This window comes from Lithobates pipiens, unplaced genomic scaffold (assembly GCF_037356315.1).
Source record: "Lithobates pipiens isolate NorthernLeopardFrog02 unplaced genomic scaffold, aLitPip1_a1.2 Scaffold_8, whole genome shotgun sequence".
NCBI classification, from domain to species: Eukaryota; Metazoa; Chordata; class Amphibia; order Anura; family Ranidae; genus Lithobates; species Lithobates pipiens.
The window spans coordinates 496,336,231-496,363,298 of NW_027507903.1; the positions used below are offsets into that span (position 1 = coordinate 496,336,231).

At 43.5% G+C, this 27,068-nt stretch overlaps 1 protein-coding gene across 1 annotated transcript in view; it reads right to left on the minus strand.

The window, feature by feature from the left end:
* Nucleotides 1-27,068, minus strand: part of LARGE1 (LARGE xylosyl- and glucuronyltransferase 1) — a 665,684-nt gene that overhangs the window by 225,674 nt on the left and 412,942 nt on the right. Inside the window, exon 6 of the mRNA XM_077469166.1 lies at nt 12,630-12,801. Within this exon, the coding sequence (XP_077325292.1) occupies nt 12,630-12,801 (172 nt within the window). The remainder of the gene's footprint in view (nt 1-12,629; nt 12,802-27,068) is intronic.

The window sequence follows — 27,068 nt, forward strand, 5'->3', positions numbered from 1 at the left end:
AGGACATCTCCCACATATAGGGGAAGTTAAAAATTAAAAACTGGGGACCAAAAATTCCAAAGCAAAAAATATAAGATCCTGTACAACAATTTTAATGTACAAACTTATAAAGAATATATAAATATATATAACCGGGGGGTAGATTCCCCCAGCGAAAGGGCATGTACCAAGAAATATTTAGATAACTATATAAGAAAAGGAAATGGAGAGGAGAGGGGGGGGGGGGAAAGGGGGGGGGGGAAGGGGGGGGGGGGGTTTAAAGGGAAAGGAAAATTGTTTTTTTGAAAGAAGAAGGAAGGGGAGGGGGGGGGGGGGGGGAGGGAAAAGTGGTATTTTGGCATATTGAACGTCACCTATTACAGAAATGGTTTGTAAGAGATTGTCTCATTGAGGCCTGGTGGTAGGGTGGCATTGAGTCGTTCAATCCACAGGGTTTCTCTCTGTAGGATTGTTCGATCCCAATTTCCACCCCTTGGGTTTGGAAAGACTACCTCGAGAACAAGGAATCGGATTACTGTGGTATCAAAACGGTGGTAAAAACCAACATGTCTCCCAATTGTGGTGAGTTTCCCACTTTCTGAGTAGTATAAATGGTCCCCGATTCTCTGTCTAAATTCTCGGATAGTCTTTCCAATGTAGAAGGCTCCACATCTACAGGTCATGAGATATATGACCCCCTTCGTACTGCAATCCGAAAATGTTCGGGATAAAAAGACTTCTCCATTAGGTAGTTTAAATTGATTACCCTCCAGGACCCATGGGCAGCGGGGGCAGTTGTTACATTTAAAGGTACCTTTAGGGCGATTATGTATGGAGCTAGTAGCTGTATAGTGACTATGCATTAAACGATCCCGAAGGGAACCTGCTCTTCGAAAGACTAATTCCGGGGTAGGTCGTATGTATTTAGTCAAAACATGGTGTTCCGTGAGTAGGTGCCAATTTTTTTCCAAAATTTTTCGGAGAGTTTTGTGGTGGGCAGAGTAAGTTGTAACAAATCTCAGTGATTCACTATTTGTCTTTTTAGGTCGTTTATGTAGCAGTGTATCTCTCGGATGTAGGACGGCCTTATTGAAGGCTTTCCTCAGATTGGTAGGGGAATAACCCCTAGCTAGTAGACGATCACGCAAAGCATCAGCTTGTATTTTAAAATCAATATCACGGCTACAGTTTCTGCGTAATCGCAGAAACTGTGCAAACGGGATGCTGCGCACCAAGGGTTCCGGGTGGGCACTGGTAGCAAATAATAAAGTATTGCCCGCAGTGGGTTTGCGATAGAGATCCGTGTATAGAGTACCATCTGGTTGCTTTATAATAGATAAGTCTAAGAATGGGATTCGCTCGGTATCAAAAGTAAAAGTGAATTTCAAATTAAATTCGTTATCATCTAATTCCTGCATGTACTGGAGTAGTCTTTCCCTAGTTCCAGTCCATACCATAAATAAATCATCCAGGTAACGATACCATAGAAGAGCGTCTTCCAAAAATGGGGCAAGTCTATCATCGGAATGAATCTGTCTCTCCCAGCCCCCCAGATATAAGTTGGCATAAGCCGGGGCACAGGAGGTCCCCATGGCAACACCTTGGGTTTGCAAAAACAGTTGATCATTAAAGGTAAAGTAATTCTTAGTTAATATAAACTCCAGCAGTGCTAAAATAAATTCGTTAAATGGCCATGTATTTATCTCCTGTTCATACAGAAAGGATCCAGCCGTCCGGATGCCCCGCTCGTGGGGGATACTCGAGTAAAGAGCCTCGATATCGATCGCCACGAGCAGGGCATCCGGAGGGATCTGGATCCCCTCCAGATGTTGCAACAAATCCGTCGTGTCTTTAATGTAAGAGGGGAGACTTCGCACATGTGGCATTAAATAGGCGTCCACCAGTTTACTAGCGTGGTCTGTCAATGAGTCAATCCCCGAAACAATTGGCCTACCAGGAGGTAATGGTAAATTTTTGTGCGTCTTTGGAAGGGCGTAGAAGGTAGGGACCATAGGGAATTTAGGGATCAAAAATTCTAATGTGTCTCTATCAATAAGGCCTGTCATAAATGCTTCAGTGCAGAGAATACAAAGTTCCTCATGGTATGAAATAGGTACTGATTGGTCAATCAGACGATACCAGGTAGGGTTGTTGAGGATAGTCATACACATGGTTTGGTACTGGTGGTGTGTCATAACGACAATATTCCCACCTTTGTCCGACTGTTTGATAATTAAATCAGGGTGTTTTTGTAAAGTTTTCAATGCTTGAATCTGTTGAGCATCGAGGTTAGGAGTGACATCATGCCAATGTTGCCGTTTCAGATCTCTTATTGTGGTTTGGAGAAAAGTCCAAATGGTAGGGCATATCGTAAGATCAGGGAATCTACGGGAACGTAGTTTGAATTTCTTATAAGTCGGTTCAACATATGTTATTTGAATAGGTGAAAGTGTGCTAGGAAGTGTAGTTTGTGAGGTGGGGTCTTCAATAGCTCCCTCATCATAGAGGAGCATGAGATCCCGTAACGCCCGAAATTCTGCCATACTAAAGTGTTTAGTGCGCTCTATAAGTTCACGTTCTAAGTTCAGGTTAGTGCGATCTTTGTCAAATAAAAACTTAAATGTGAGATTGCGTGCAAACAAATATAAATCTTTTATAGTTTCATCAACTTTTAGTCTTTCTAATGGGCAAAACCCTAGGCCCAAATGAAGTACTGACACCTCTTCGTCTGTCTGCAGCGCCGAGTCAGAGATGGCGGAGGCAACTCGGGCAGGGTGAGAACGTGGTTGGCGTATGGTCCGGGAAGGATAGGGGGAAAATAAATAGGATCGTTTAAAGAGCTCAGGATGAGCGTAGATGAAAAGAGAAGTGTGAGGGTGGAAATTAGCGCAAGAAAATAGGTCATGTTTGTGAGCTGCTCGCCAAAAATAAGTGGAGGCGACATTTTGTTCTATATCTCACCTCCACGGGGAGTTTCCTTTTATTCTTGCGCTGGTTTGATTATCCAACATGCTACTCAGGAACAGTGTGACAAGATTTAATAAAGTGTATTGAAACCCGAACAATGAACTCAGTTTATTTGTATTTGTTATATCTATTTGATAAAGGCAAAAAAAAAAAGAAGAAAAATTAATCCTGCCAGAAATCTAGTGAGCCTGTAAGCACCTGGGTATTCTGTAGCATAGGATATCAGCTTAATCAATTTTTCACTGTGGAATACAAACCACTCCCTGTGTTTTTGGCGATAAGGAGAGGGTGTTCTGTAGTTCTAACACACTTCGTGTCCTAGAGTGACAGCGCTGCGTCTGCATAGATATGTACAGTCAATGAGCATTGTCACCATAAAACAGCAAGTGCAGTGGGGAAAATAATTATTTGATCCCCTGCAGATTTTGTAAATTTGCCCACTTACAAAGAAATGAAGGGTCTATAATTTTTATCATAGGTGTATTTTAAATGATAGAGACAGAATATCAACCAAGAATCCACAAAAAATCACGATACAAATGCTATAAATTAAGTTGTAGTTCAGTGAGTAAAATAAGTATTTGATACCCAACCAACCAACGATAATTCTGGCTCCCACAGACTGGCTACAGTATGTGCTTAAGTGGTACACAGATTAGTCCTGCCAATTGAAGGTGCTCCTAACAACTCATTATGTGTATAAAAGACACCTGTCCACAGAATCTCTTTCTTCCATTCAAACCTCACCATCATGGGCAAGACCAAAGATCTGTCAAAGGACGTCAAGGACATGATTGCAGACCTGCACAAGGCTGGAATGGGCCACAAGAGCTAGTTGCAGTCTGTTACTCACGCCACGTACACACGATCGGAATTCTCATCGGAAAAAGCTCCGATGGTTTTCCCGATGGAATTCCGCTCAAGCTGTCTTGCCTACACAAGGTTATACCAAATTCCTATAATTTAGAACGCAGTAACGTACAACACGACGGGACTAGAAAAAGGAAGTTCAATAGCCAGTAGCCAATAGCTTCCATCTCGTTGAATCTGAGCATGCGTGATTTTTGGCGTGTTGAAATTGCATACACATGATCGAAATTTCCGATAGAAAGTTTTTCCGTCTGGAAAATTGAGAACATGCTATCAATTTTTGGCTGGCGGAAATTCGGACAGCTAAATTCCGATGGCGCATACACACGGTCGCATTTTTCGATGAAAAGCTCTCATCGGTCTTTTTCTGGCTGGATCGTGTGTACGCGGCATAACACCTAAGAAACCCCCGCGGTGTGTTTACACCAGAGAGCACCCTGCCAAGGTTCTGAAAAGAAAAATAATAGAAAATAACAGAATAACAGAAAATAATAGGGGGGAAAAAAAACTAAGATTTCTATGTCTCTGTTGTGAGCTTTGAAGATTATTTTTCACAATGTCTATAGCTACAGAGGTAAAGTATGGCTTGTTTTAAAGTGCTTTCTGCTTATTTAGAATATATTAAGACTTTAATGTGCATAGTGTGGGCACAAGTTCACTTTAAACAGAACCAAACGCTTCTAGAAATCCCTTCTCCCTCCCTTGGAGAACACTGACACACAACTATAACTACCCCACTGTGCATATATTTCATTCCAGATGCTGGCAGCCATCCCATTATATTTCAATAGGAGCCAATGATCCGGCACCCAAAACATCTCTGACCTTTTCTGATATTTTCATGTTATGACGTGTCATTAGCAGCATCTACACTCCCTGCTGAAGGGAGGTCTGCTCTTGCAAAGTTCAATAACGAACAGTTACTTTCTGTCTAGAGATTATTCCAAAACACCACCATGCCATCCAAACAACACCTAAATCTGATAATTACATTAATTTTTTTGATAGATACGACCGATATAACCACCTAACAGTTACTGTATATTGGTGACTTTAATGGAAAGTATACACACCTGCAGTGACCATTATATCAGGATCTCTGACCTCCTACTGAATTTAAAAGGCTATGTTCACCTTTCATAAATATGCATTATGAAGGTAATTGCAGGTAAAAAAATTTGCATTTATTATTTTTTAAAACATGGAGATGTTTGGTGATGGTGATGGATTTTGTGTCCCTGTAAAGCAGGGAATAAAAATCTATCACTTCCCTTAGTTAAAGCACCTCCCATAGTACACATAAACCCTGGCTAGGCACACAGCTAACTCTTTAATTGCCCTAGATGTTTAACCCCTTCCCAGACAGTTTCATGAGTACAGTGACAGCGCATATTTTTAGCACTGATCACTATATTCGTTTCACTGGTTCCCACAAAGTATCCGATTGTCCACCGTAATATCGCAGTCCCACTATAAGTCACTGATCACCACCATTACAAGTATAGAAAAATAAATAAATAAAAATTCCAGTATATATACCATAGTTTGTAGACGCTATAACTCATGTGCAAACGAATCAATATATACGCTTATTGGGATTTTGTTTACCAAAAATATGTAGCAGAATACATATTGGGCGAAATTTATGAAGACGTTTATGTAGAAATATGATTTTTTTTTTTTTTTTTTTATTGGATATGTTTTATAGTAGAAAGTAAAAAAAAAATTTTTTTTTTCAAAATTGTCAGGCTTTTTTTGTTTATAGCAGAAAAAATTAAAAACGCAGTGGTGATCAAATCCCACCAAAAGAAAACTCTATTTGTGGGAAAAAAAGGAGACAAATTGTATTTGAGTACAGCATTGAACCGTAATCAATGCTTACTCTAGCTATGAGTACTGATTACAGTGCGAAATGCGTCAACATTTTCCTGTACCCTGTTATTCTTTTGCTGTGGATTTTTTGATTTTGTTTTGATGTGACCCACGTTGTTTCAATTAAAGATGGAATTTCAAGTCTTTTTCCAGTTTGCGGCTATCCAGAGTTTTGTCCTGCTTGTTTGCTTACAGCATTGCATGACCGAGCAATTGTCAATTAAAATAACGCACTTAAAAAATGGCCTGGGCATAACGGGTGGGGGATACATTTTCCGGAGGTCGAGTGGTTAAGAATCACTTAAAAAAAGGCCTGGTCACATGCAGATTGTGTTCTTATTCCCATTCCATATGCCTTCCTCTCATTTTTCTCTTATGCGCAAAAAGGAAACTGTGCTGGTACCCAGCTTATACCCAGTCCAGCCTCTGAAAACAAGTCGTATCATTTTAGTGGCTTTATCTGCATTTGTGGAATTCTTATGCTGTTTATTTTTATGAAAGTACCCTTTTTCTTTTCTTTTGCTGAAAACTGTAGAAAACTCTGTGGGGTGGTAGCTTTTACCAGCCAGAGACTTGATGCTAATAGCCCCCCTTTATGTGTATTTTCTAATGTACCAGTTAGCAGTTCATAGTGGAGGTAGGTATGGGTGCTTTATAAATGCAACTCAACTGCAAAATGACATTTTGTCCATGTTTTGTGGGACCTGAGAAGCCTGGGCAGCACATTCCCCACCATCGTAAAGGACAGCCTTGTCAGTGAATATGCTTCTGCTTACACGGCGAAGGAACACTTTATGGAGGAATAATTCATGAGAACACTCAGCTGGAATACAGTTAGAAAACATACGATTTGTACTCAGATGGAGGAATAAACATCTATGCAGTCACAGAATCTAGACATCAATGGTTCAGGTCTGGACTCTACTGTGTGTTAAACGGAGTCTATGGAAGGACAAAATAATGCCTCTGAGATTGACTTCAGAAGATGGAGGAGGAACCGTCAGGGGCCTATAGTAATATTTAACCCTTGTTAAAGGCTGTTATTCAAAATAGATTTTTAGCAAACATTATTACAGACCCTTACCCGCTATCCTTGTAGACAACTTCAGCTCCGGAAGATTTGCCCCCCCCCCCTTTGCTATACGGCACTGCGTTACTGATTGCGTGGTCGTGCGATGCTGTAAATTAGTGCCCCCCCACAAATAGAGCTTTCTTTTGGTGGTTTTTGATCACCTCTGCATTTTTTCTTTCTTTTTTCTGCACTTTAAGTAAAAGATGACTAACAATTTACAAAAAAACAAAACAATATTTTTTACTTTCTGCTATAAAACATATCCAATAAAAGTTTTTAAAAATTTAAATTTTCTCATCAATTTAGGTTGATATGTATACTGCTGCATATTTTTGGTAAAAAAATCCCAATAAGCGTACATTGATAGGTTTGTGCAAAAGTTGGGATATATTTATGGAATTTGTAATTATTTATTATTTTTTTTCTAGTATTGGTGGCGATCAGCGACTTATAGAGGGACTGCGATATTGCGGCGGACAAATTGAACACTGACTGCCACTTTTGAAACTTTTTTGGGGACCAGTGTCACTAATACAGTGATCAGTGCTAAAAATATACAGTCACTGTACTAATAACACTGGGAAGGGGTTAACATGAGGGACGATCAAAGGGTTAAATGTGTGCCTAGCTGGTGTTTTAGTGTACTGTGTGGGAAGTGCTTTTACTAAGGGAAGGCATGGATCCATGTCCCTGGTTTGCAGGAACACAGGATCCATGCCTTCTTTACTGACAGAACGGCAATCTGCCTTGTTTACATAGGTAGATTGAGGTTCTGCCTGTGTACAGAATGATCAGCAGGTGCAGGTGGACATCGGGTCTGTGGGATCTGGTGATCAGCTCTCGCTGTGTTAAATCACATCTGGACCAAGCTGCCGGTGGCACACACTCGCGCCCGAGCAACTGTATATATGTACTTGATCCTGCGCAGTGCGGCCACCCTGTAGCAGTAAAACTTCTACTCTATTTTACATTTCTGACCAACAGCAGACAACCTACAATTCCTTCTGCTATCTTTATTAGCAAAAAACAAGCCTCGTTCTATAATCCACAGTGGTAGACTAAGACACTATAAAAGAAGTAGAATGCCTTCATCCCTCATACAACACAAACTTTGTCTTTTGGGGATGGAACCATGTATAAAGAAACCCTCTCACCCACAAATGACTGTACATGACATGCCCGAATGTTAAAGCAGAACTCCAGGAATTATCTGTAATACAAACTTGTTGGTCCTGCTTGGCACAATGTAGGCGTGCATATCTCATACCACTGGAGTAGCTGGAAATCACTATAGCAGTTCTCACTACTACAACGATCGCTGTGATTTTTCAGGTTGTGTTGGGGTTCTGTGCAAGCCGCTTTCCCTCTGTACATTGACCACAGGGGGTCACTTACTCAGCACTGCCACTGTTCATAGAACGCCTTGTAATCCTTTCAATGAATACAAGGCATTCTCTGATTAGATGAGATGGAAATCAACACTTTACCACACTTCTTTGCCACTTCCTCCAATCAGGGATCATGTTGTGTTCATTGAAAAAAATACAAGGCATTCTGTAATTGGCAGAAGTAGTAAGCAAGCAACCCCCCTGTATTCTGTGTGCAGAGACCCAGCAGAACCTGGAAGATCGTAGCCATCATTGAAGTAGTGCCAACCACTATAGAGATTTTCAGCTTTCCTATTGGCCAGTGGCAGCCAGTCCATTAGGGGCACAGGGGCGCCACCCCCTATCCATGCATCCGACCCCCTAATCTACATGCAGGGTGCCGGATGCATTGATTTCCAATACGTTTTTTTTTTTAAACACGTGATTAGTACCAGAGATTCTAATAGGCTTCAAAATAGGGTGGGCTCGGGGTGAAGAGTGCTGTGCCCTGAGCCCACCCAGTTGTGTGCCAATAGCGAATGAATAATCGATATTGTCACACCGATTCTCCTCCTGGACAAACAAGAAGCGGGTCTTGAGACCCGTTTCCTGATTGGCCAAAAGGAGAAGGGATCCTATTGGCAGAGGAGGAGGAAGGAGACACACGCCTCCGCGGTGAAGCATTGGAAGTTGCCGCCTGGCCGGAAGCCCTGTCCATGCCAGCGATGGGGTTGGGCTAGTAACCTGACTAACCAATTGGCAGGGGTGGTGATCGTGCGCTTGGCCCGACAGACCCACGGGGAGTCGGCAGATTTGGACGTGGGTGCATTGTTTGCCTCTTACCCCCCCAAAAAACAAACAGCCGCCACTGCTAGTGATCATCAGGTATGAGATACATTGTGCAAAGTTGGACCGATGTAAGTATGCCATATAGATCACTCATGGAGTTCAGCTTTAAAGTGAACCTGTATACCATTTAATTCAGAACAAACGTAACCACTTAAACAACGTTTTCAACGTTTCTCACATTCATTGTATAATAATAATAAATCATAACTTTCAGTTTTGGATGGAGAGACTCTTTAAGTGAAAGCAAATTCTGGCAGTGGTGATGTTGGCACTGAATCATGTTTCTTATGGCTCATTAGGAAGTGTCAGCTCCTGCCCTTTCCAGGCTGTGAGCAGATGCTGATAACACTAATCAGCAAAGGTGTTGACCTTTCTCCACACATGATTGCTACAACCTAGATGAAAAAAAAACACCACAAGACTCATTCAACATGTGTTTTGGACTTTGAGGGCCGCTAACCTTTAAGCATTACTAAATAGCGGGAAGTCTGTGAGTCTCTTGCCTTTATAATTGGTAGACTGAGCTGTGGAGCTAAAGGCTCCCTCAACATGAGATGGCAGAGCCCCAGGCTGGATGGTTTTGGTTGCATTGAGTGCCAATGCCTATTGGTCTGCTGAATACCCGATGACCAATAGATCAATGTGTTCATAGAACTTCCTTCAATCACTATTGGTTCTCTCTGCGTCTGCGTCTGCCCACCTCTTGTCTGTCCCCAAATCCAAGGCCATAAATGGCCCTATGAGGCTCACAGTAATAAAAAAAAAAAATACAAATTCTGACCCCTAACCTTGGGAGGTCTGTATCAGGGCACTTTGGGTTTAGTGGCATCGGTCTGACATAGAGTTGCCACCTCATCCCTTTAAAACTGAACACATGTTAATTACACAGGTTCTGAGGCAGATTAAGGTGGTAATTAAACTCACTTATCTGCATTAAATTAGCCTCAGAACCTGTGTAATTAATATGTGTTTGGCATTAAAGGGATGAGGTGGCAACCCTAGTCTGACATCAGTTTGAGATGCTCCTGCGATCATTCTGAATTCACTGACAGGTGCATTTGTCCTGCAGTTACCCTCCTCTTGACTGGCATTTGCTTTAGGCCCAGTTCACACTGGTGTGACAAGGGATCCCAAGTTGTGAGAGCACAAGTCACATGACACATCAAAATAAATGTTTCCCCATGAAAGCCGTCTTAACCGATCTGACACAATGCTCCGACATTGGAAAAGGTTCCTGCACTACTTTGGTCCGACTTTGATACGACTTCAATGCCATAGAGTGTAAAAAGTCACATTTAGGCTTGTTTCAAAGTCATGTGACTTTCAGTGCAACTTTGGAGTCCGACTTTGATATGACTTTGATGTGACTTTTTACACTCTATGGCATTAAAGTCATATCAAAGTCAGACAAAAGTAGTGCAGGAACCTTTTCTAAAGTCGGACAAACTTGTGTAGTATCAGTTAAGATGGCTCTCATAGGGAAACATTGAATTTCACATGTCATCCAACTTGGGGTCTCACAAGTTGGATCACAAGTCGCATCGGTGTGAAGTTGGACTGAAGTTGCAGGGCAAAGTTGGATCAGAAGTCATGTGACTTTCATGTCGGAGCAATGTGAACCTGGGCTCAAGCGGGTTTTCCATTTCCATAGATTTGTGGATGGGAATGCAAACCCCATTTGAAGTAAAAAATAAATTAAAAAAAAGCTTGTTGGCACAGCCCAGTATATAAACATTAAAGTACAAATGTAGCTTTTCCTTCATCCTTGCACAGTTGTACTGGCTCCTCTCCTGTACTTAAATGACTTACTCTGATTTCTCTACACACTGTAAGCTTCTCAGAGTATGCATTAGAAGCTGCCTTAAGTCAGATAAAGCCCAACTCATTTCCTGTCTGGAGGACATCCAGATCATCTACCCTTTTTTTCCTAGCCTGACTGTCTCTGACCCACCGCTTCAATTCATTGGTTTAAAATTCCTTCAATCACATTGGCTGAAAGTAAATTGGTATTTGCATAACTCCACCCAAGACAAAGCCCACTTTTGAGGCAGGGTGCTGGGATGTTTTTTTAGGTAGTTGTGTACAGCAACCTGCAGGTCCCAACCACCAGCCATGATCTGCCTGCATTTCACAGAGAAGCACAGAGACCTAATGATGACCTCACTAGGGATAAAATAACGTATATAACAGAGATCGAAAGGTTTTATAAAAAATTTCATTAGCATGTTGATTGGGGGGTACCAAGGAAGGCAATAGAAAAAGAAAATATAAGCAGATAAAACCCAATCTTTAAAGAGTAACTCCACTTTTGTTAAGAAAAAAACATTCCCCTCTGAATAATCTATGTACCTTGCAAGGATTTTAACACACTTTGTTGTAGAGTCCTACCTTTTGTTAGTCTGAAGAAATCGCTGTGTGTTTGTCTGTGTCCATGTGGTAAGTGAACCTGCATGGGAGTGGTTTCATAATTATCTATCAGATGCTGCACCTGCAGGGATCTAATGAAGGAAGTTGCAGGGTCTGCATCCCCTTAAGGCCCGGTTCACACTGCCGTGACTTTCACGCTAACATCCCAGTGTGTCATGCATATGACTTCTTTAACAGAAGTCAATGCAAGTCCTGCTGAAGTCACACCAAAAGTAGTGCAGGAATCTTTTTCTAAATCGGAGTGACCCAAGTAGAATGGTTTCATTGCACTTAATGGGACGTGACTTGTCATGCGACTTGTGAAATTACACATCTGGGGGGTGTTCTGTACACACTCTGTGCACAGAACACATCCAGGTAGCCACATTGCATTGCATTTTACAGAAAATTACAGAGCTGCAGATTGAAAAGGCAAGATCATTTTTAATAACATTCAAATACAATATGACTTGTGTCGCAATTGTAAATACTATATATTTTTTTTATTTGCTTTTTTTTTACCCTTTAAACTATCTTTCCTACTATCTCACATGGTCAGTACTAGGATTAGTTTAGCAGGATAGTCAAAGATCCTCTAAAGTCACCAAATGCCTAATGCCCTGTACACACGGTCGGACATTCCGACCACAAAGTGTTGCATACACACACGGTCGCACAAAGTTGTTGGAAAATCCGATCGTTCTGAACGAGGTGATGTCAAACGCGTACGTCGGGACTATAAACGGGCCAGTAGCCAATAGCTTTCGTCTCTTAGTTTATTCTGAGCATGCATGAAATTTTGTCCATCGGAATTGTCTACACACGATCTGAATTTATGCGATCGAATTTTATGCGATCAGATTTTGTTGTCGGAAAATTTTAGATCCTGCCCTCAAACTTTGTGCGTCGGAAAAATGTCCAATGGAGCCCACACACGATCATATTTTAGGATCGCACATTTTCTGTATGTATGTATCTGGGCATTACACTTATCCTATCAGTAGACAAATAATACTTCAGAAATTAATCTTACCACATCCTTATTCTCTGTACCGATTTCACAGTGAATAGAGACCACATTTATCAGAGATCCTTCACCTTTTTACAACCTCATTGCTCTATAGATAAATATGTAGGAGCTCATCGGCCAAAGATACAACTAAAAGCAGCCACTTTGCTGTACAGAAATACACAAAGAACAAGGTGCTCAGATTGGCCTGCAATATAGAAAATGAGAGTCCCCTGACCTTTGAACTTGTGAAAGACGGCCCACAGCTCAGCGATGTCCGTGGCAAAGGTGATGTCCGTGTCTAGGACAATGACCCGCTCCAGGCTGGCCGGAAGAGTCTTGGTAAGCACCAGCTTCATGAGCCCGTATATTCCTGAGTAATGTTTGTTCGGAATCCATGATACCTCGGACTGCAGGAAGAAGAACAGGAGAAAAAAAAAGAAGAGTTAAAGGAAACAAGCAAAGAGAGAAACTCATCACTGAGACATATGAACCAAACAAATACCAGGTTGATGACACTCCAACTTCTTAATGAAAATGTATTTAATCTATAAAACCAGGGTATAGCAAGCAGATGGAATCTGTAGCATTTTTCACATTTATCAACACTCAGCCGTGGTTCACACCAGTGCGGTTTTGAAGTTGCGATACTTCGGCACAAATTCAAAGCAATGCGATTTCTTGTGCAGCCTACTGATATCTGTGTGACTTTATTTAACACTGTTAAATGCAGTAACAGATGTTAATGCAAGTCGCACTGAAATCACACAGAAATAGTGCAAGAACCTTATTCAAAATTGCTGCAGTCGCAGCAACTTGAACGGTTCCATTGCCACAAATGGGGTGCGACTTGTCCTGCGACAAAGGACACAATGGTGTGAACCAGAGCTTTATATAGGATGATAGCCTAAGGCCGCGTACACACGAGAGGATTGTCTGGCCAACTAAGTCCGTCAGACAATCCGACAGACAGTTCGTCCTACTTTTGAATGAACGGACTTGACCACACACGATGAGCATGCGCCATACTTAGTCCGTCCAACTAGCCTACTCACGAGCGGACTGTCCGCTGAAACCAAAGTTGGACGGACAATATTACGGGAATTCCGAAAGACTAAGGCCGCGTACACACGGGCGGATTGTCTGCCCAACTAAGTTCGTCAGACAATCCGACAGACAGTCCGTTCAAAATTTGCATGAACGGACTTGATCACACACGATGAGCAGACAGTCCGCTGAAAGCGTGCGCGATGACGTGTACAGCACGTACGACGGGACTAGAAAAACGACGTCCTATACACTGCAATGCAACCTTCGGCCGTGTAAATCCTTTCTGAGCATGCGCCATACTTAGTCCGTCCAACTTGCCTACACACGAGCGGACTGTCCGCTGAAACCAAGTTTGGACGGACAAAACCAAGTTTGAACGGACACAATTTCGGAAATTCCGTAAGACTTTGTTCGTCAGACAGTCCGCTGAAAAAGTCCGCTGAAGCCCACACACGAGCGAATTGTCCGCTGAAACACGGTTCAGCGGACTAAGTTGGACAGACAATCCGCCCGTGTGTACGCGGCCTTAGTCCGCTGAAAAAGTCCGCTGAAGCCCACACACGAGCGGACTGTCCGCTGAAACACGTTTCAGCGGACTAAGTTGGACGGACAATCCTCTCGTGTGTACGCGGCCTAAGATGTCAGACACCATTTTACCCAGCAGTAATCCTCCTTCCGGAGACTACAGCCCATTTCACAGGGCCCATGCCTAGTCTGATCTGCAAGGGATCCGTGAACAGATCCCCCACTGAATCTAAGCTGAAGGCTACATTAGGGCCCTTTTCACACTGGTGGAGTCCGCCAGTGCATCCGCCTGCTCAGCATGGGACCTCTCCGCTGATCCCTGCTGAGCATATGGATGACAGAACCGTGTCCATTCTGCTGAGGCAGAGCAGACATGGACACAGCCCACTGTCCTCTATAGGCTTTTTAAATTAAAATAAAGGACCATCTGACCGTTTCCATCCGATCTGCCAGACGGAAGGGGAACGTTCCCCACCCGTCTGTCTTTGGAGGATAGAATTGGATTGGATGTCAGTGGGTGTCAACAGACACATATCTGTTGACAACGGCCACTCCACAGAGAGCAGTGGATTGGCCGATCGGTTCTGCATGAAAAAATTACTGACGAACCCGATCAATCCATCCGTGTGAAACAGATGCACATCATTTTACATCTGCCTGCCCATAGATGTCCACAGAGCTTACGCTCAGACGGTCAGGAGGATCTGAGCTGAAAGGCTATGTGAAAGAACTCTGAAAGGATTATGTGTAAAAATAAACTTCAATAACAATGTATCAATTTTTCTAGTAGATCTGAGAACCAACAAAGCTTATATAAAAATGGCCTGCAGAAAGATCATTTAGCTTTTTGCATGCAACTTCATACTTGATACATTATGTTGAAAACTGTAAATTTTGTTGGTCCTCAGATCTTCTTGTTAAATTGATACATTGTTGGTGTTTGCTTACACTATTGTTGCCCTGCATTGTCCAAGGTGAACTGCTTTTCAGAGGGGGTTTGACAGGTGGTGAGGATACGTTATAATGCTTCCTCACCGCCTGTTAACCCCTAAAATCTTGCACTGCCGCCACAAAGCAGGTAGCTGCAGGGTGGTTGTATGTCATGGCCACATTCACTTGAATGGGTGACACTTGGTGGGCTGTACTGCTCCACTAAATGCAACAGGGGATATTTTTGGTTGCCCAAAGTTCTGAAAAGCAATTCATAGTTGGGCTAATGCACCACAACCTTTCACGCTACATTTGCAGCAGCCATGTTGTGAGTCCTGTTATTTAGCTTTGAAGTAAGTGGGAGCAGTAAAAATATTGCAACTCAGCCACCTGTTTTTACCACCCATGTGAATGAGGCTTAATCGTGTTATGGAATCATCATGTCCTGATTGATGATGGATGAGTTTAGTCTGCGGGCAGAGGAGTACTGCTAGTTATAATGGTGTCTGACATCTCAGGATATCACTCTGATGCCCCGTACACAGGAGTGGATTTTCCTTTGGAAAAAACTTGGATGGTTATTCCACTCAAGCTTGTCTTGCATACACACGGTCACACAAAAGTTCTCTGAACTTTCGACCGTCAAGCACCCGGTGACGTACAACACTAGGATAAGCCGAGAAAAGGAAGTTCAATGCTTCCGGGCATGCGTCGAATTGTTTCCGAGCATGTGTAGGAATTTTGCTACAGACGACTGGAATTTCCGATCGCGACTTTTTCCGACCGAAAAATAGAGAACCTGCTCTCAATCTTTTGCTGGCTGGAATTCTGCCAGCAAAAGTCCGATGGAACATACACACGGTCGGAAATTCTGACCAAAAGCTCTCATCCGACTTTTACTGGCAGAATTTCTGAGCACAGGTGTAGGTGAAATGCGTTAGAGAATCCATCTACTTGCTATAGCCTGTTTTTCTGGAATAAAGTATTGTGCATTGAGAGCTTGGAGTGCCCTCCGCCTGGTATTTGTTTGGTCCAAATGATAGAAACACAGCTGCCACTGCTGACCTCTAGTTCTGAAAATGCTATTTTTTTTCCCTGTCAAACTTGTCCCCATATTATGAGTCATTTACAGAGGACTGATCAGTATACTTGTTCCGGGCCGATGACTCGGCAAGAATTGCAGCCATCGTGACACAATAACAGCCGGGCAATCGGCATTTTCAGAAGGATGTCTGCAGCTGCAGCCCTTGAATGTCTTTATTGGACAGGTTCACTTTACAAAATACACACAGCAATCCTTGTGTTAGCAATAGAATACATACAATTATATAGATACAATAACAATTTCTGGATATCACAAGGAGCTGTACAATACACAGGCTATCCCCTGAAAAAGTCACTATTGTGACAAAATGAGCTGGCATACACAGTTTTTATTTTTGCACATTTAATTTATTAATTCTATATAAGCATGAGCTACTGCTGACACCGGCGCTCTTCACTGATCATCCAGCTAGATCTTATACAGATCAAAGATGAAAGATTACATCCTCCTCAATCCTTTGAAACATATATATGTTTGGAAGTCCCCACATATACATTCTGTTGCAGTAATAAAAGTCTGACAGAGGCTCTAACCTCCTGCCTCTTCTATGGAGGAAAATAAGAAGTTTTTGTACTCATTGTGAAATGTTCATCTTGCAGCTCATTGAGGGACACAGCTTCCTATTAATTAGATGTGTGTAGTTTTTACTAGATACTCCCCCTGAAGGTGGCACTATAAACCCACATGTCTAATGAATATGTAAGAAGAGTGTCCCTCAATTAAGAATGGAGAAAAGTGCTCTGTCCCATCTGGACAATGTTCCTGTAACAACCTTTACTGGGATAGGAAGTGAGGGCGACTCTCCCCAGTGAGAACAGCAATTAAAACCCAAAAGAGGCTCTAACCCTTTTCATTCTGCTCCAAGATTAAAGAAAAGTTTTGCCTGAAGTTGGTCTTTAAAAGTGAAATAAATGACAAAATATGATGATGACCATGATGATAAAAAATGTAGATATTTGCAACTTACTGCAGAGCAGAGTCCTCTAGGAGTGCAGTATATTTTAGGAGAGGAGAATTAGAGTTGTTCAAGACGAGCGTCAGTCTCTTACGTGAAAATTATAAGTCAGCAGCTACAAAAACTGCAGCTGCTGACATTTAATAAACAGTCACTCAACTGTCCAGGGATCCAGGAGTGTGCTCACCCCAGCCGTTTCCTCCCTGCGTCCTCTCTCTCTGGCGCGGACATCATCACAGCCGGGTGCCCACTGTGCGTGTGTGTGGCGCCATGGCTGCGCGCTGTGAATGGTCCTGCAGTCTTCTGGGACCTGTCGTGTCCCAGAAGGCTTCAGGAGGGAAGGGGGAAGGAGTGGAAGTGGGAGCGGGTACCTGGCAAAATCGGGTACCCGCTTCCCCCTTCCTTTCCAAAAATTTCACAAACAGGAGTGGGAGAGGAGGCCTTCAAGTGTAACTTCCCCTTTTGGGTGGAGCTCTGCTTTAGGCAAGAGCAGAGTCCTACAGCAATGCAGAATATTTTGGAAGAGGAGAATTAGAGAAAGGAGCAGAGTCCTCCAGCAATGCAGAGTATTTTAGGAGGGGCGAATGAGAGGAAGGATCAGAGTCCCCCAGCAGTGCAGAGTATTTTATATGAGGAGAATTGGATGGAGAATCAGAGTCCTCCAGCAATGCAGAGTATTTTAGATAAAGAGAATTAAAGGAAGGAGCTGAGTCCTCCAGCTGTGCAGAGTGTTTTGGAAGAGGAGAATTAGAGGAAGGAGCAGAGTCCTCTAGCAGTGCAGAGTATATTAGCAGAGGAGAATTAGAGGGAGGAGCAGAGTCCTCCACAGTGCAGAGTATATTAGCAGAGGAGAATTAGAGGGAGGAGCAGAGTCCTCCACAGTGCACAGTATATTAGGAGAGGAGAATTAGAGGGAGGAGCAGAGTCCTCTAGCAGTGCACAGTATATTAGGAGAGGAGAATTAGAGGGAGGAGCAGAGTCCTCTAGCAGTGCACAGTATATTAGGAGAGGAGAATTAGAGGGAGGAGCAGAGTCCTCTAGCAGTGCAGAGTATATTAGCAGAGGAGAATTAGAGGGAGAAGCAGAGTCCTCCACAGTGCAGAGTATATTAGGATAGGAGAATTAGAGGGAGGAGCAGAGTCCTCCACAGTGCAGAGTATATTAGGAGAGGAGAATAAGAGGGAGGAGCAGAGTCCTCTAGCAGTGCACAGTATATTAGGAGAGGAGAATTAGAGGGAGGAGCAGAGTCCTCCACAGTGCAGAGTATATTAGGAGAGGAGAATAAGAGGGAGGAGCAGAGTCCTCTAGCAGTGCAGAGTATATTAGGAGAGTAGAATTAGAGGGAGGAGCAGAGTCCTCCACAGTGCAGAGTATATTAGGAGAGGAGAATTAGAGGGAGGAGCAGAGTCCTCTAGCAGTGCAGAGTATATTAGGAGAGAATTAGAGGGAGGAGCAGAGTTCTCCACAGTGCAGAGTATATTAGGAGAGGAGAATTAGAGGGAGGAGCAGAGTCCTCTAGCAGTGCAGAGTATATTAGCAGAGGAGAATTAGAGGGAGGAGCAGAGTCCTCCACAGTGCACAGTATATTAGGAGAGGAGAATTAGAGGGAGGAGCAGAGTCCTCTAGCAGTGCACAGTATATTAGGAGAGGAGAATTAGAGGGAGGAGCAGAGTCCTCTAGCAGTGCAGAGTATATTAGCAGAGGAGAATTAGAGGGAGAAGCAGAGTCCTCCACAGTGCAGAGTATATTAGGATAGGAGAATTAGAGGGAGGAGCAGAGTCCTCCACAGTGCAGAGTATATTAGGAGAGGAGAATAAGAGGGAGGAGCAGAGTCCTCTAGCAGTGCAGAGTATATTAGGAGAGTAGAATTAGAGGGAGGAGCAGAGTCCTCCACAGTGCAGAGTATATTAGCAGAGGAGAATTGGAGGGAGGAGCAGAGTTCTCCACAGTGCAGAGTATATTAGGAGAGGGGAATTAGAGGGAGGAGCAGAGTCCTCTAGCAGTGCATAGTATATTAGGAGAGAATTAGAGGGAGGAGCAGAGTCCTCCACAGTGCAGAGTATATTAGGAGAGGAGAATAAGAGGGAGGAGCAGAGTCCTCTAGCAGTGCAGAGTATATTAGGAGAGGAGAATTAGAGGGAGGAGCAGAGTCCTCCACAGTGCAGAGTATTTTAGCAGAGGAGAATTAGAGGGAGGAGCAGAGTCCTCCACAGTGCAGAGTATATTAGGAGAGGAGAATTAGAGGGAGGAGCAGAGTCCTCTAGCAGTGCAGAGTATATTAGGAGAGGAGAATTAGAGGGAGGAGCAGAGTCCTCTAGCAGTGTAGAATATATTAGGAGAGGAGAATTAGAGGGAGGAGCAGAGTCCTCTAGCAGTGCAGAGTATGTTAGGAGAGGAGAATAAGAGGGAGGAGCAGAGTCCTCTAGCAGTGCAGAGTATATTAGGAGAGGAGAATTAGAGGGAGGAGCAAAGTCCTCTAGCAGTGCAGAGTATATTAGGAGAGGAGAATTAGAGGGAGGAGCAGAGTCCTCTAGCAGTGCAGAGTATATTAGGAGAGGAGAATTAGAGGGAGGAGCAGAGTCCTCCACAGTGCAGAGTATATTAGGAGAGGAGAATTAGAGGGAGGAGCAAAGTCCTCTAGCAGTGCAGAGTATATTAGGAGAGGAGAATTAGAGGGAGGAGCAGAGTCCTCTAGCAGTGCAGAATATATTAGGAGAGGAGAATTAGAGGGAGGAGCAGAGTCCTCTAGCAGTGCAGAGTATATTAGGAGAGGAGAATTAGAGGGAGGAGCAGAGTCCTCCACAGTGCAGAGTATATTAGGAGAGGAGAATTAGAGGGAGGAGCAGAGTCCTCTAGCAGTGCACAGTATATTAGGAGAGGAGAATTAGAGGGAGGAGCAGAGTCCTCTAGCAGTGCAGAGTATATTAGGAGAGGAGAATTAGAGGGAGAAGCAGAGTCCTCTAGCAGTGCAGAGTATATTAGGAGAGGAGAATTAGAGGGAGGAGCAGAGTCCTCTAGCAGTGCAGAGTATATTAGGAGAGGAGAATTAGAGGGAGGAGCAGAGTCCTCTAGCAGCGCAGAGTATATTAGGAGAGGAGAATTAGAGGGAGGAGCAGAGTCCTCTAGCAGTGCAGAGTATATTAGGAGAGGAGAATTAGAGGGAGGAGCAGAGTCCTCTAGCAGTGCAGAGTATATTAGGAGAGGAGAATTAGAGGGAGGAGCAGAGTCCTCCACAGTGCAGAGTATATTAGGAGAGGAGAATTAGAGGGAGGAGCAGAGTCCTCTAGCAGTGCACAGTATATTAGGAGAGGAGAATTAGAGGGAGGAGCAGAGTCCTCTAGCAGTGCAGAGTATATTAGGAGAGGAGAATTAGAGGGAGAAGCAGAGTCCTCTAGCAGTGCAGAGTATATTAGGAGAGGAGAATTAGAGGGAGGAGCAGAGTCCTCTAGCAGTGCAGAGTATATTAGGAGAGGAGAATTAGAGGGAGGAGCAGAGTCCTCTAGCAGCGCAGAGTATATTAGGAGAGGAGAATTAGAGGGAGGAGCAGAGTCCTCTAGCGGTGCAGAAGATTTTAGGAGAGGAGAATCAGAAGAAGGAACAGAGTCTTCCAGCAGTGCAGAGAGTTTCTCTAGATGAGTTGTATGCTGGAAGAAGCAGAGTCCTCCAGCAGTACTGAAGAGTGATAAAAGCCTCGTTTACAAGCGCCTTGAGATGATCATGGCACCAAATGTACCTCAATATGAAACAAAGGCAATCCATCATCTTCTGTACAGTAATAATAAATCTGTTACTGGTCACCTAATAATGGTGCTCCAAAGGCGTACAGTACATAAGACGACGGACACTTCAAACAGAAGGAAATGGCTCTAAACCTAGCAGAGAGTAAATAATCAAGATCTAGGGATGGCTTCAACACAAGCAGCAGGATCATAAATATATATTACATTCACATCAAGCGAAACATTATCATATTATCCCCTCGACAGCAGCCAGTGATGGAAATACCACGCTAGCCTCCCTCTGAAATGGAACCAAATAGCAAAATAATGATATTTCACATCAAGCTGAAATAATATTTTATTTTATCCCCCCTTCTCCCGGTGCTTTGGCTATATGCGGCTGTTTCCTCTAGGGTGTTTATATAGATATTATAATGCAGTGAATGGTCCATCTTATACCGTTGGTGTGAAAATACGGAAAGTGGGCAGTGGGGGTGGGGCAGGAATACTGCTGCATTGGCTGGCAGATCTGGTAACGACAAAGTCTGACCTATCGGAAGCTTATTGTACTTATTTATAATCTAAATATCAATATACAGTATTTCACAAAAGTGAGTACACCCCTCACATTTTTTTAAATATTTTATTATATCTTTTCATGTGACAACACTGAAGAAATGACACTTTGCTACAATGTAAAGTAGTGAGTGTACAGCTTGTATAACAGTGTAAATTTGCTGTCCCCTCAAAATAATTCAACACACAGCCATTAATGTCTAAACCACTGGCAACAAAAGTGAGTACACCCCTAAGTGAAAATGTCCAAATTGGGCCCAAACTGTCAATATTTTGTGTGGCCGCCATTATTTTCCAGCACTGGCTTAACCCTCTTGGGCATGGAATTAACCAGAGCTTCACAGGTTGCCACTGGAGTTCTCTTCCACTCCTTCATGACGACATCACAGAGCTGGTGGATGTTAGAGACCTTGAGCTCCCCCAACTTCTGTTTGAGGATGCCCCACAGATGCTCAATAGGGTTTAGGTCTGGAGACATGCTTGGCCAGTCCATCACCTTGACCCTCAGTTTCTTTAGCAAGGCAGTGGTCGTCTTGAAGGTGTGTATGGGGTCGTTATGTTGGAATACTGCCCTGTGGCCCAGTCTCCGAAGGGAGGGGGTCATGCTCTGCTTCAGTATGTCACAGTACATGTTGGCAGTCATGGTTCCCTCAATGAACTGTAGCTCCCCAGTGCCAGAAGCACTCATGAAGCCCCAGACCACTTGGCTTTGTACTCCTCACCTGTTTGCCGCCACATGACACATCTCAACCAAATACGTTTATCTTGGTTTCATCAGACCACATGACATGGTTCCAGTAATCCATGTCCTTAGTCTGCTTAGTCTTCAGCAACCTGTTTGCAGGCTTTCTTGTGCATAATCCTTAGAAGAGGCTTCCTTCTGAGACGACAGCCATGCAGAACAATTTGATGCAGTGTGTGGTGTATGGCCTGATCACTGACAGGCTGACCTCCCACCCCCCTTTTTTTTTTCTTGGGAGAGTGCATGTGATCAGCACAGGACCAATCAGCACTGTCCAGACAGAGTGTCAGGGGTCCTGCAGCCTCATAGGGCAGTTAGAGGAGAATAAAAACTCCTCCTACAAGCTTTAACCAATTCTAGGCTGGACACTGACAGAAGTCATATGATTGCTATATGCTGCTGGTAAGAAAAGGTATTTAGCAGTTTAGTTTTTAGTTTACTAAAATAATTGCATTTCCATGTTCTGTGTACTGTGGGAGACCAGATATAGTGAATGCAGGGTCCTGGGTTTAGTAACACTTTAAAAAGCCCCCCTTGACATCCAGTCCAGTGATTAAGAGGATGTCATCAGTCTGCTGCAGGCATGGAAAATAATTTCCTTAGTCTCCTTTCGCAGTGACCAAACTGCAACATTATAACTCTGTCACAAGTTACAAGGTGAGAGGCTACAGCAGGGACTGATATGTGTCAGACATTTATGAATCTTGCACTGAAACATTACTTCGAGTGCTGCGCTTAAAATAAAAAGAATATCTGATGCTAGGTCCACTTTAACAATCTATACAGAGAAGCAACGTTTTTAAACAATAGTAAAAAATTCTGTAGTAAAAAAAACATTCAGGTAAAAGATATAGCGAATATATGTACAGTATATTATATATTTTTTCTGTTCTGAATAATCTGCTGGAGAGGCTAGCAGAGGCTCACTGGGCTAGTTCCGCGTGTCTGCACTGCAGCGTTGGCTACAGTCACCCTCTTAATACTACAACTGCCTCTCAATGACATGGAATCCCATCACCACCAGCAGCATTTTGCCTTTAAAGCTGGTTCCTTCACCTTGTGCCCAAGTTTTATTTTAAACCTCTCCTAAAGCGTAAAGGAAAACACTGCTGAAAACAACATTGCTATGTTTGAGTAAGGCTTTAATAACATTTATTGAACAGTTCCAGCTTGAGCTTTCTTTTGGGAAACAGTTATATTGGTGGGTTTAGTTCCACTTTAAGGAAAGATAAAGATGTTCTTCAATTGTAACTGTTGTGTTTAATTGTGCAGTTAACTACGCTGTCATTGCATCTGACATATTCAATCTGTCAAATGACAGCAATCAAATGACAAAAGTTCATGCTACACCTGTGATGTCCAGCAGAGGGCAACACCCTGAAATCAAGGAATACATACAGGGTACTACACTACTACATATAAGCAAGTTGTGGTTCTGTTAGTCAAAAAGAACCAAAAGATTCTCTGATAAAAGTCCAGTATTGCTTTCTTGGGACAAAATGAATTGTTATATCCCTTTCATCTCAAACACAAAAAACTTTTTTTTTAAGTTCCTGCCAAACTGATTTACGGTACAGAACTGGTTTACGGTACAGAAATGGTCCAATATAACAGAGCCAATGATTCTAAAAGACATATTTCTGTCAGGTTTATTGACCATCATCAGGGGAAAGTATAGAAGTCAAAGCTTCTGTGGAGTAGGGCTCGGGGGCCACAAAGGAAAATAGGGTAAAATTCCCAAACCCCACCATCAAAGTGTCTTACTTGAATCGTGGGTTGCTTCTTCCAGTATCCTTCTGTTTTTCTTTAAATTTGGTGTGGCTATACATGGCTCCGCTCACATAGCCACATATTCCATTCACAGGGATTTGTGAATACCCTGTTTCCCCTAAAATAAGACCTAGCGTGATTGTCGACGATGGCTGCAATATAAGCCCTACCCCCCAAATAAGCCCTAGTTAAAGTCCTTCTATGTCTTATTCTCAGGGTAGGGCTTATTTTTGGGGAAAGAGGATGGGGTTTATTTTGGGGGTAGGGCTTATATTGCAGCCATCACCGACACTCATGCTAGGTCTTATTTTAGGGGAAACAGGGTAGGAGGCCTACAAGTCCCATCTTCCACCGAGGCAGAGGGACTCACAGATCTCAATGGAGCACAAGTGAGGTGACATCCCTACACTTGTAGTCCATTATTTACTTTCTCCAGTCCCATAATGCTAGGTGTGCATCTTGGTACAGACCTGGGACTGGAAGAAGTATTTGCAGGAGTCTGTGCATAGCACTCTTGAATGCACCGATCACATTTGCAATGCTCAGTTGGCTCCAATGCAAAAAAATAATAAATGCACTTTTTTCATTAAAATGATACTAAACACACACTGTTTAATGTACATTGTCCCTTCTATTTCTGTATGTGGATGATGGTACTGTAATTCTTTTTAATAAAAAAAAAAAAATACAAAATAAGTACATTTTCCTAATCAATATAAGGCTGTCACATGACCCAGATCTTTCTCAGCCTGTCTGCAGGGAAACATAAGCAGGAGGAGCTTCTAGTCCTCTGCTGCTGATTACATGTTCAAATGTAAAAAAAAAACAACCTTTGGAATACAGAGTAAAAATAAATAAATAATATCAATAAACTGTTTTAAATTGGCATACAAATGTCCCGCCCCTCCAGCCTGTGTCTTAGAATAAGAGGGAGGCAAAGCCTCCATCAATCTACATGTAATATCCTGTCCCCATTGTGTTTAACTGGTTAGTAGGCATGGAGGAGGAGGAAGTTCACTGAAAACTGAGCATTTTTTTTTCAGTTTTTGCAAAAGTTGGACCTTTAACCAGTTGCCGACCGCCGCACGCCGATGTACGTCGGTAGAATGGCACGGGCAGGCATAAGGACATACATGTACGTCCCTTGCCTCCCGCGGGTCGGGGGCCCGATCGGGCCCCCGCCCGGTGCCTGCGGCGGACGGTTTTCGTCCGGGAGCGATCCGGGACGAGGGGGCGGCCATTCATTCATGGCCACCCCCTCGCGATCGCTCCCGACGAATAGAAATCCCCGGTGACATCACTTCCTCTCCTGTAATGTAAACACAGGAGAGGAAGTGATGTATTCTCTCCTCCGTGTCGGTATTTTTCGTTCCGACACGGAGGAGAGCGGATCGGTGAGTTGCACCAACACTCTACACACACAGTAGAACATGCCAGGCACACTCACACCCCCCCTTTACCCCCCGATCACCCCCCCAATTACCCCTGCCCCCCAGTCACAGTGACACCAATGTCATTTTTTTTTTTTTTTGCATTGGTGTCATTTGTGACTGTAATAACTGTTAGGGCAGTTAGGGTTAGCCCCCTTTAGTTCTAATGTACCCCCCTAACCCCCCCAATAAAGGTTTAACCCCGTGATCACCCCCCGTCGCCAGTGTCACTAAGGCTGGGTTCACATTGCAGCGGTTTATGAGAACGAATGTGATTCGCACCGCACTGCAGTGCAAATCACATCCGATCTCTGTGCGATTCGAGTTCAGCCATTCGCCGCACCCGCCGCAAATTCGCACGGGACCCTTTTTTTGGCCCGCAGCAGAATCGGATCGCATGGGTGTTCACACCATGCGATCCGAGTTTGCAGATCGCACTGCGATATGCGAACTGATCTGGGGGTGTCAGTAACATTCCCAGCAGTTCGCATAGGGCAGTGTGAACTGCCGCCGGGAGGCATGCGATGCGGGAACCCGCCGCGGATTCGTGGCGTTCCCGCATCGCTCCAGTGTGAACCCAGCCTAATAAGCGATCATTTTTCTGATCGCCGTATTAGTGTCACAGGTGACGCTAGTTAGGCAGGTAGGTATTTAGGTTCGCCGCAGCTTTTTATAGCGCCAGGGACCCCCATATACTACCGCATAAAGCCCCCTGATTGCCCCCTAGTTAACCCTTTCACCAGTGATCACCATATAACTGTTACAGGTGACGCTGGTTGGTTAGTTATTTTTTTATAGTTTCAGGGCACCCGCCATTTATTACCTAGTCTCACTAGTGTACCCCTAAATTTAGGGGTGTCTACTTTCCAAAATGGGGTCATTTGGGGGGGGTTTGTGCCATCTTGGCATTTTATGGCCTTCAAAACTGTAACGCCCTTAGAAAGCCTGAAGGCGGTGCTTGGTTTTCGGGGCCCCGTACGCGGCTAGGCTCCCAAAAAGTCCCACATATGTGGTATCCCCGTACTCAGGAGAAGCAGCAGAATTTATTTTGGGGTGTCATTTCACATATGCCCATGGCATGCGTGAGCAATATATCATTTAGTGACAACTTTGTGAAAAAAAAAAAAAAAAAAAAAGTTTGTAATTTTCCCGCAACTTGTGGCAAAATATAAAATATTCCATGGACTCAACATGCCTCTCAGCAAATAGCTTGGGGTGTCTACTTTCTAAAATGGGGTCATTTGTGGGGGTTTTGTGCCATCTTGGCATTTTATGGCCTTCAAAACTGTAATAGGTAGTGAGAAGTGAACTCAAAAATTTACGCCCTTAGAAAGCCTGAAGGCGGTGCTTGGTTTTCGGGGCCCCGTACGCGGCTAGGCTCCCAAAAAGTCCCACATATGTGGTATCCCCGTACTCAGGAGAAGCAGCAGAATTTATTTTGGGGTGTCATTTCACATATGCCCATGGCATGCATGAGCAATATATCATTTAGTGACAACTTTGTTAAAAAAAAAAAAAAAAAAAAAAAGTTTGTAATTTTCCCGCAACTTGTGGCAAAATATAAAATATTCCATGAACTCAACATGCCTCTCAGCAAATAGCTTGGGGTGTCTACTTTCTAAAATGGGGTCATTTGTGGGGGTTTTGTGCCATCTTGGCATTTTATGGCCTTCAAAACTGTAATAGGTAGTGAGAAGTGAACTCAAAAATTTACGCCCTTAGAAAGCCTGAAGGCGGTGCTTGGTTTTCGGGGCCCCGTACGCGGATAGGCTCCCAAAAAGTCCCACATATGTGGTATCCCCGTACTCAGGAGAAGCAGCAGAATTTATTTTGGGGTGTCATTTCACATACGCCCATAGCATGTGTGAGCAATAT